General features: G+C 47.9%; 1 protein-coding gene across 1 annotated transcript in view; it reads right to left on the bottom strand.

Annotated features, from left to right (window-relative positions):
* The window catches only part of srpx2 (sushi-repeat containing protein X-linked 2), a 40,613-nt gene continuing 29,916 nt past the window's right edge, over nt 1-10,697 (bottom strand). The window contains exons 6-9 of the mRNA XM_087798584.1: nt 10,047-10,168; nt 8,967-9,146; nt 1,745-1,988; nt 1-436 (exon numbers count right to left, since the gene is read on the bottom strand). Of these exons, the coding sequence (XP_087654710.1) occupies nt 229-436; nt 1,745-1,988; nt 8,967-9,146; nt 10,047-10,168 (754 nt within the window). The 3' untranslated portion in view covers nt 1-228. The remainder of the gene's footprint in view (nt 437-1,744; nt 1,989-8,966; nt 9,147-10,046; nt 10,169-10,697) is intronic.

Below are 10,697 nucleotides of genomic sequence, written 5' to 3'. Positions count from 1 at the left end.
TGTTGGTGCAGGTTTTATTAGCAAGTGTCAATCATTACACTTTGATTGAAGAAATGAAAAACAAACAAAAACATACTTTATATTTTCATCAACAAACACATTCGTATCACATTGACTTAATAAACTGTAAACAACAATATTGTGAAGATCAAAGGGTTTTAGGTGGAAAAGGTTTTATTCTTGTGATGGTTTTATTTTGAAACTCTGGCGAGCACTTCCTGGTGTCGTCTATAACTCTTCCTCCGGCTCCGACGCCTCCTCGCACAAGTGTCTCTGCAGCTCCAGACGCTCTCGCTCCTCCTCGTCCAGCAGGAAGTTGTCCACGTAGGAGAAGATCTCGTGAGACGAGGCCGGCGCGATGAAGCGCTCGCGGTCCCGACCCAGGTGGTCCAGCAGCAGCAGACTGAAGGAGGTCCTGGAGATCCTGAAGGTCTGCCTGAGATCATGGAGGACAAGATGAACCAGAACTTCTCGTGTTTGTGAAACATGTTTGACAACGACAGCAATTTAACATGTTGCTTCTGCAAAGACACTGTTTCTTTAAGTTGCTTCACTCAATCCTGTGCAGGAGCCAAGGTCTGAAGCAGGCGAATTCATATGATTAAACTTAAGCTATTCAAATAAAATAAACAACTTTAAGGAACAATCATTGTAATTTTTACAAGAAGAATGTTTTCTATAAACGGTTGTTAATGTCAAGTGTTCACGACTCAGACGTTCTTCAGGAGAAAGTGTTGAAACATCAAATCTGGACAAAACCACATATGAAAGTTCATCAGTTTCCTCCTGGTTCTTCTCCGACACCATCCCCCTCCCCATCTCAACTGGTGTTCCCCAAGGCTCAGTGCTCGGCCCCCTCCTCTCTCTCAGATCATCATCGGACCAGAACTTCATTCTTTCATCTGCACTATTGTCGTCTCTCTCTTTCACAATCCACTGCTGAAGTCTTCATCCACACCTTCATCATCTCCAGACTCCATCACTGCAACATCCTCCTCCACGTCCTCCACAAACATCAACATATCCAGAACTAATCGCTCACCCACACCCGCTCCAGAGAACACCTCGTCCTCAAAGATCTACACTGGCTTCCTATCACACTTCAGACCTTCAGATACCATGTTCTCCTCACCACCTACAAGCTGCTCACATCTCACCGACCACTGTCCCACCTCAGGTCCTCCTCCTCACTCCCCTGAGGACAAGGCAGCGAACCCTGGTCGACCGAGCCTTCTGTGGACCTCGCTCTGGACCTCGCTCTGGACCTCACTCTGGACCTCACTCTGGACCTCACTCTGGACCTCACTCTGGACCGCACTCCCTCAACCATCATGACCTCATGACTCGCTCCAGACTTCAAATCACTTCAAATTAACCTTTTCAAACTGACCTTGAATCGTCTTCTCTGACCTTGTGTTGAACAAACTGTTTATGTTGTGAAGAATGTCATAAAGAACACAATGTTTATTATTATTATTGTCATAATATTACATTTAATCTTTCAATTATGAAACTATTTATATTTTTTATTTATATTTTTTAAGCCTTGAATTATTTATTTGAATCATTTAATTCAATCATTTCTATATTTAAAGGTTTGTTTTTTAAGATGTAATTTTTTTTTAATCTCATATTTTCAACATGAACATATATTTCTAACACATTCTAATTACAAAAGATCAAAATGATTTAAATATAAAGAAGAACTTCACACGTGACGTCTCATCTTCTCACTCAGTTCTACCTCAGACCCTCCACGACCTCCGGGGTCAGCAGGCTCTCCTTGATGCGTCCACTCTCTCCCAGGAGCTCGACGACGGTCACGTGACGCAGGTCCAGACCACAGTCTGCCTTCTGGATCATGAGGTTCTGCATGTGGTAGTCGTTGTCGGAGACGTTCTGCGCCGACAGGACCAGGAGTCGCCTCTTCGCGTAGAACTGGTCCAGCAGAGCCTGGGATGAGCGCACGTCCGAGCGGATCTGCATGGCTGGGAGGAGAACGTTGAGAGGAGAACGTTGAGAGGAGAACATGGAGAGGAGAACGTTGAGAGGAGAACATTGAGAGGAGAACATGGAGAGGAGAACATTGAGAGGAGAGCGTTGAGAGGAGAACGTTGAGAGGAGAGCGTTGAGAGGAGAACGTTGAGAGGAGAACATGGAGAGGAGAACATGGAGAGGAGAACGTTAAGAGGAGAACGTTGAGAGGAGAACGTTGAGAGGAGAACGTTGAGAGGAGAACATGGAGAGGAGAACGTTGAGAGGAGAACGTTGAGAGGAGAACATGGAGAGGAGAACATGGAGAGGAGAACGTTGAGAGGAGAACGTTGAGAGGAGAACATGGAGAGGAGAACATGGAGAGGAGAACGTTGAGAGGAGAACATGGAGAGGAGAACGTTGAGAGGAGAACATGGAGAGGAGAACATGGAGAGGAGAACGTTGAGAGGAGAACATGGAGAGGAGAACATGGAGAGGAGAACGTTGAGAGGAGAACATGGAGAGGCCAAAGATGGGGGTGGATGACGCCGTCATCTACCTGCAGCACCGGGCACTGTCTCATCTGGAAGCCGCCGGTAGCACTGTGAGAGTCATGTTTTTTGACTTCTCAAGTGCTTTCAACACCATCCAGCCGGCGCTGCTAAGGAAGAAGATGGAGGACGCAGGAGTTGGGACACAGCTGGCAGCATGGACGATGGACTACCTCACCAACAGGCCGCAGTATGTGAGGCTGCAGGACTGCAGGTCTGAGGTGACCATCTGCAGCACCGGGGTGCCTCAAGGGACAGTGCTGTCACCTTTCCTTTTTTCCCTCTACACGGCGGACTTTACCTATGACTCCAGCAGCTGTCACCTCCAGAAGTTTTCTGACGACTCGGCCATTGTGGGCTGCGTGTCTGGGGGGGGCGAGCTGGAGTATAGGTCAGTCATCAAGGACTTTGTTGACTGGTGTGAGAGCAACTACCTTTGCTTAAACACCGGTAAGACAAGGGAGATGGTGATTGACTTCAGGAAAAAGTCCCCACCATATCAACCGGTGAGCATCCAGGGTTCGGACATTGAGCTGGTGGACAGCTTCAAATACCTGGGTGTTCACCTCAACAATAAACTGAACTGGTCCACACACATCAACGCCGTGTACAAGAAGGGCCGAAGTCGCCTCCACCTCCTGGGGAGACTGAGGTCCTTCGGTGTGTGCAGACCACTTTTAAGGACCTTTTATGACTCCGTGGTAGCCTCTGCTATCCACTACGCTGTGGTCTGCTGGGGAGCAGGCAGCACGGACCGGGACAGGAAGAGACTCAACAGGCTGGTCACGAGGGCCGGCTCTGTCCTGGGCCGCTCGCTGGACTCGGTGGAGGAGGTGGGAGAGAGGAGGACACTCTCCAGACTCTCCTCCATCAGGGACAACGCTCTCCACCCACTGCACCTGACCGTGGAGGAGCTGGCCAGCTCCTTCAGTGGCAGGCTCAGGCACCCCCAGTGTAGGACGGAGCGTTATAGAAGGTCCTTCATCCCAACTGGTGTCAGGATATTTAACTCTCTACTTTAAATATCCTGATGCTAATCCGTAGCGTGTTTTTCTTCTTGTGTGCTTTTTATTTTATTTTTTTTTCCGTTTTTTATTTCTATTTTATTTTATTTTTTATTCTATTTTATTTTGTTAATAGTGTCAATTTCTAATTTTGTAAATAATTTGTATATTTTTAAGATCGTTTTTATTTTATTTTGTATTATCTCTTGTACTATTTCTTTCTCCTTGCACTTTTTTTCTTCCAACTGCGCTGTTGTGAAAGTGTGTTTCCCCTCTGGGGATGAATAAAGCCTTTCTATTCTATTCTATTCTATTCTATTCTAACATGGAGAGGAGAACATAGAGAGGAGAACGTTGAGAGAGAACATTGAGAGGAGAACATGGAGAGGAGAACATGGAGAGGAGAATGTTGAGAGGAGAACGTTGAGAGTAGAGCGTTGAGAGGAGAACGTTGAGAGGAGAACGTTGAGAGGAGAACGTTGAGAGGAGAACATGGAGAGGAGAACGTTGAGAGGAGAACGTTGAGAGGAGAACGTTGAGAGGAGAACGTTGAGAGGAGAACATTGAGAGGAGAACATGGAGAGGAGAACATGGAGAGGAGAATGTTGAGAGGAGAACGTTGAGAGTAGAGCGTTGAGAGGAGAACGTTGAGAGGAGAACGTTGAGAGGAGAACATGGAGAGGAGAACGTTGAGAGGAGAACGTTGAGAGGAGAACATGGAGAGGAGAACGTTGAGAGGAGAACGTTGAGAGGAGAACGTTGAGAGGAGAACATGGAGAGGAGAACGTTGAGAGGAGAACATGGAGAGGAGAACGTTGAGAGGAGAACATGGAGAGGAGAACATGGAGAGGAGAACGTTGAGAGGAGAACGTTGAGAGGAGAACATGGAGAGGAGAACATGGAGAGGAGAACGTTGAGAGGAGAATGTTGAGAGGAGAACGTTGAGAGGAGAACGTTGAGAGGAGAACGTTGAGAGGAGAACATGGAGAGGAGAACATGGAGAGGAGAACGTTGAGAGGAGAACATGGAGAGGAGAACGTTGAGAGGAGAACATGGAGAGGAGAACGTTGAGAGGAGAACATGGAGAGGAGAACATGGAGAGGAGAACGTTGAGAGGAGAACTTTGAGAGGAGAACGTTGAGAGGAGAACATGGAGAGGAGAATGTTGAGAGGAGAACGTTGAGAGTAGAGTGTTGAGAGGAGAACGTTGAGAGGAGAACGTTGAGAGGAGAACATGGAGAGGAGAATGTTGAGAGGAGAACGTTGAGAGGAGAACGTTGAGAGTAGAGTGTTGAGAGGAGAACGTTGAGAGGAGAACGTTGAGAGTAGAGTGTTGAGAGGAGAACGTTGAGAGGAGAACGTTAAGAGTAGAACGTTGAGAGGAGAGCGTTGAGAGTAGAGCGTTGAGAGGAGAACGTTGAGAGGAGAATGTTGAGAGTAGAGCGTTGAGAGGAGAGCGTTGAGAGTAGAGCGTTGAGAGGAGAACGTTGAGAGGAGAACGTTGAGAGGAGAATGTTGAGAGTAGAACGTTGAGAGGAGAATGTTGAGAGTAGAGCGTTGAGAGTAGAGCGTTGAGAGTAGAGCGTTGAGAGGAGAACGTTGAGAGGAGAACGTTGAGAGGAGAATGTTGAGAGTAGAACGTTGAGAGGAGAACGTTGAGAGGAGAACGTTGAGAGGAGAACGTTGAGAGGAGAACGTTGAGAGGAGAACGTTGAGAGGAGAGCGTTGAGAGTAGAGCGTTGAGAGGAGAACGTTGAGAGGAGAACGTTGAGAGGAGAACGTTGAGAGTAGAGTGTTGAGAGGAGAATGTTGAGAGGAGAACGTTGAGAGTAGAGTGTTGAGAGGAGAATGTTGAGAGGAGAACGTTGAGAGGAGAACGTTGAGAGGAGAACGTTGAGAGGAGAGCATTGAGAGTAGAGCGTTGAGAGGAGAACGTTGAGAGGAGAACGTTGAGAGGAGAACGTTGAGAGTAGAGTGTTGAGAGGAGAACGTTGAGAGGAGAACGTTGAGAGTAGAGTGTTGAGAGGAGAACGTTGAGAGGAGAACGTTAAGAGTAGAGTGTTGAGAGGAGAACGTTGAGAGGAGAACGTTGAGAGTAGAGTGTTGAGAGGAGAACGTTGAGAGGAGAACGTTGAGAGTAGAGTGTTGAGAGGAGAACGTTGAGAGGAGAACGTTGAGAGGAGAGTGTTGAGAGGAGAACGTTGAGAGGAGAACGTTGAGAGTAGAGTGTTGAGAGGAGAACGTTGAGAGGAGAACGTTGAGAGTAGAGTGTTGAGAGGAGAACGTTGAGAGGAGAACGTTGAGAGGAGAATGTTGAGAGTAGAACGTTGAGAGGAGAATGTTGAGAGTAGAACGTTGAGAGGAGAGCGTTGAGAGTAGAGCGTTGAGAGGAGAACGTTGAGAGGAGAACGTTGAGAGGAGAATGTTGAGAGTAGAACGTTGAGAGGAGAACGTTGAGAGGAGAATGTTGAGAGGAGAACGTTGAGAGGAGAACGTTGAGAGGAGAACGTTGAGAGGAGAGCGTTGAGAGTAGAGCGTTGAGAGGAGAACGTTGAGAGGAGAACGTTGAGAGGAGAACGTTGAGAGTAGAGTGTTGAGAGGAGAATGTTGAGAGGAGAACGTTGAGAGTAGAGTGTTGAGAGGAGAATGTTGAGAGGAGAACGTTGAGAGGAGAACGTTGAGAGGAGAACGTTGAGAGGAGAGCATTGAGAGTAGAGCGTTGAGAGGAGAACGTTGAGAGGAGAACGTTGAGAGGAGAACGTTGAGAGTAGAGTGTTGAGAGGAGAACGTTGAGAGGAGAACGTTGAGAGTAGAGTGTTGAGAGGAGAACGTTGAGAGGAGAACGTTAAGAGTAGAGTGTTGAGAGGAGAACGTTGAGAGGAGAACGTTGAGAGGAGAACGTTGAGAGTAGAGTGTTGAGAGGAGAACGTTGAGAGGAGAACGTTGAGAGTAGAGTGTTGAGAGGAGAACGTTGAGAGGAGAACGTTGAGAGTAGAGTGTTGAGAGGAGAACGTTGAGAGGAGAACGTTGAGAGTAGAGTGTTGAGAGGAGAACGTTGAGAGGAGAACGTTGAGAGTAGAGTGTTGAGAGGAGAACGTTGAGAGTAGAGTGTTGAGAGGAGAACGTTGAGAGGAGAACGTTGAGAGTAGAGTGTTGAGAGTAGAGCGCTGAGAGGAGAACGTTGAGAGTAGAGTGTTGAGAGGAGAACGTTGAGAGGAGAACGTTGAGAGTAGAGTGTTGAGAGGAGAACGTTGAGAGGAGAACGTTGAGAGTAGAGTGTTGAGAGGAGAACGTTGAGAGGAGAACGTTGAGAGTAGAGTGTTGAGAGGAGAACGTTGAGAGGAGAACGTTAAGAGTAGAGTGTTGAGAGGAGAACGTTGAGAGGAGAACGTTGAGAGTAGAGTGTTGAGAGGAGAACGTTGAGAGGAGAACGTTGAGAGGAGAACGTTGAGAGGAGAGCGTTGAGAGTAGAGCGTTGAGAGTAGAGCGTTGAGAGGAGAACGTTGAGAGGAGAACGTTGAGAGTAGAGTGTTGAGAGGAGAACGTTGAGAGGAGAACGTTGAGAGTAGAGTGTTGAGAGGAGAACGTTGAGAGGACAACGTTGAGAGGAGAACGTTGAGAGGAGAGCGTTGAGAGTAGAGCGTTGAGAGTAGAACGTTGAAAGGAGAACGTTGAGAGTAGAGCGTTGAGAGGAGAACGTTGAGAGGAGAACGTTGAGAGTAGAGCGTTGAGAGGAGAACGTTGAGAGGAGAACGTTGAGAGGAGAACGTTGAGAGGAGAACGTTGAGAGGAGAACGTTGAGAGGAGAACATGGAGAGGAGAATGTTGAGAGGAGAACATGGAGAGGAGAACGTTGAGAGGAGAACGTTGAGAGGAGAACGTTGAGAGGAGAACATGGAGAGGAGAACATGGAGAGGAGAACATGGAGAGGAGAACATGGAGAGGAGAACGTTGAGAGGAGAACGTTGAGAGGAGAACGTTGAGAGTAGAGCGTTGAGAGGAGAACGTTGAGAGGAGAACGTTGAAAGGAGAACGTTGAGAGTAGAGCGTTGAGAGGAGAACGTTGAGAGGAGAACGTTGAGAGTAGAGCGTTGAGAGGAGAACGTTGAGAGGAGAACGTTGAGAGGAGAACGTTGAGAGGAGAACGTTGAGAGGAGAACGTTGAGAGGAGAACGTTGAGAGGAGAACATGGAGAGGAGAATGTTGAGAGGAGAACATGGAGAGGAGAACGTTGAGAGGAGAACGTTGAGAGGAGAACGTTGAGAGGAGAACATGGAGAGGAGAACATGGAGAGGAGAACATGGAGAGGAGAACATGGAGAGGAGAACGTTGAGAGGAGAACGTTGAGAGGAGAACATGGAGAGGAGAACGTTGAGAGGAGAACATGGAGAGGAGAACGTTGAGAGGAGAACTTTGAGAGGAGAACGTTGAGAGGAGAACATGGAGAGGAGAACGTTGAGAGGAGAACGTTGAGAGGAGAACATGGAGAGGAGAATGTTGAGAGGAGAACATGGAGAGGAGAACGTTGAGAGGAGAACGTTGAGAGGAGAACGTTGAGAGGAGAACATGGAGAGGAGAACATGGAGAGGAGAACATGGAGAGGAGAAAATGGAGAGGAGAACGTTGAGAGGAGAACGTTGAGAGGAGAACATGGAGAGGAGAACGTTGAGAGGAGAACATGGAGAGGAGAACGTTGAGAGGAGAACTTTGAGAGGAGAACGTTGAGAGGAGAACATGGAGAGGAGAACGTTGAGAGGAGAACGTTGAGAGTAGAGTGTTGAGAGGAGAACGTTGAGAGGAGAACGTTGAGAGTAGAGTGTTGAGAGGAGAACGTTGAGAGGAGAACGTTAAGAGTAGCGTGTTGAGAGGAGAATGTTGAGAGTAGAGTGTTGAGAGGAGAACGTTGAGAGGAGAACGTTGAGAGGAGAATGTTGAGAGGAGAACGTTGAGAGGAGAACGTTGAGAGGAGAACGTTGAGAGGAGAACGTTAAGAGTAGCGTGTTGAGAGGAGAATGTTGAGAGTAGAGTGTTGAGAGGAGAACGTTGAGAGGAGAACGTTGAGAGGAGAATGTTGAGAGGAGAACGTTGAGAGGAGAACGTTGAGAGGAGAACGTTGAGAGGAGAGCGTTGAGAGTAGAGCGTTGAGAGGAGAACGTTGAGAGGAGAACGTTAAGAGGAGAACGTTGAGAGTAGAGCGTTGAGAGTAGAACGTTGAGAGGAGAACGTTGAGAGGAGAACGTTGAGAGGAGAACGTTGAGGAACCGACAGAAGAACGTTGAGGAACCGACAGAAGAACGTCGAGGAACCGACAGAAGAACGTCGAGGAACCGACAGAAGAACGTCGAGGAACCAACAGAAGAACGTCGAGGAACCGACAGAAGAACGTCGAGGAACCGACAGAAGAACGTTGAGGAACCAACAAACCCTCGTGACTCACCGACACACTCTGGCGCATCTTCACTCCAGCTGCGGTTGAACTGACAGACTCGACTAGAAACTCCTCTCAGCTCGTGTCCACCGACGCACTGATACTCGCATGAAGCTCCGTAGTTGTTGGTGTCGGACGAGCAGGTGAGGGAGCCGTGGAGGGGCGGAGCCAAGTCTGCACACCTGCGCACTGAACACACACAAATAACAATGTTCTACACAACTCAGAGTACAGAGAATTTAAAAATCAATAATATTTTGTTCATTTGAGTGTAATAAACTGTTCAAATAAAAAGTTGAATAGGTGTGTGTGTAGGTGTGTGTGTGTGTAGGTGTGTGTGTGTGTAGGTGTGTGTAGGTGTGTGTAGGTGTGTGTGTGTAGGTGTGTGTAGGTGTGTGTAGGTGTGTGTAGGTGTGCGTGTGTAGGTGTGTGTGTGTGTAGGTGTGTGTGCGTGTAGGTGTGTTTGTGTGTAGGTGTGTTTGTGTGTAGGTGTGTGTAGGTGTGTGTAGGTGTGTGTAGGTGTGTAGGTGTGTTTGTGTGTAGGTGTGTAGGTGTGTGTAGGTGTGTGTGTGTGTAGGTGTGTGTAGGTGTGTAGGTGTGTGTAGGTGTGTGTAGGTGTGTGTAGGTGTGTAGGTGTGTTTGTGTGTAGGTGTGTGTAGGTGTGTGTAGGTGTGTAGGTGTGTTTATGTGTAGGTGTGTAGGTGTGTGTGTGTGTAGGTGTGTGTAGGTGTGTTTGTGTGTAGGTGTGTGTAGGTGTGTTTGTGTGTAGGTGTGTGTAGGTGTGTGTGTGTGTAGGTGTGTGTAGGTGTGTAGGTGTGTTTGTGTGTAGGTGTGTGTAGGTGTGTAGGTGTGTGTGTGTGTAGGTGTGTGTGTGTGTGTGTGTGTGACACTGCTGGTGTTCAGGATGTCCGCACCTCCCACCCCGAGTAGCTGGGATAGACTCTGCCCCCCAATGAATCAGTGGAAGGAAATAAATCAATAATTTCAAGAAAAGTCAGTTTAATAAAATACATTTTTCTAAATAATAAAATACTTTCTATCAAATGTTAAAGACGAACATATTCATCTGTCAATCAAAGATCTTCTCACCCTCGACTCGGACCATGAACTTGCAGGCGGCTCTGTTTCCTGCCTGATCGTAGACTTTGTATCGGATCAAGTTTGCGCCTTCAAGGAACTCTGTCCCCGACTCTGGACCGACCAGGATCACCCTGAAGAGACACGAGTCAGAGACACGAGTCAGAGACACGAGTCAGAGACACGAGTCAGAGACACGAGTCAGAGACACATGAGTCAGAGAGACATGAGTCAGAGAGACACTAGAGTCAGAGACACGAGTCAGAGACACGAGTCAGAGACACGAGTCAGAGACACGAGTCAGAGACACTAGAGTCAGAGACACGAGTCAGAGACACGAGTCAGAGACACGAGTCAGAGACACTAGTCAGAGACACGAGTCAGAGACACGAGTCAGAGACACGAGTCAGAGACACATGAGTCAGAGACACGAGTCAGAGACACGAGTCAGAGACACATGAGTCAGAGACACGAGTCAGAGACACTAGAGTCAGAGACACGAGTCAGAGACACGAGTCAGAGACACGAGTCAGAGACACTAGTCAGAGACACGAGTCAGAGACACGAGTCAGAGACACATGAGTCAGAGAGACATGAGTCAGAGAGACACTAGAGTCAGAGACACGAGTCAGAGACACGAGTCAGAGACACGAGTCAGAGACA

Source organism: Callionymus lyra, chromosome 9 (genome assembly GCF_982586985.1).
Source record: "Callionymus lyra chromosome 9, fCalLyr1.hap1.1, whole genome shotgun sequence".
NCBI lineage: Eukaryota > Metazoa > Chordata > Actinopteri > Syngnathiformes > Callionymidae > Callionymus > Callionymus lyra.
Note: the sequence above shows the minus strand (reverse complement) of the source record. Positions and strands in the feature narration are given on the sequence as shown.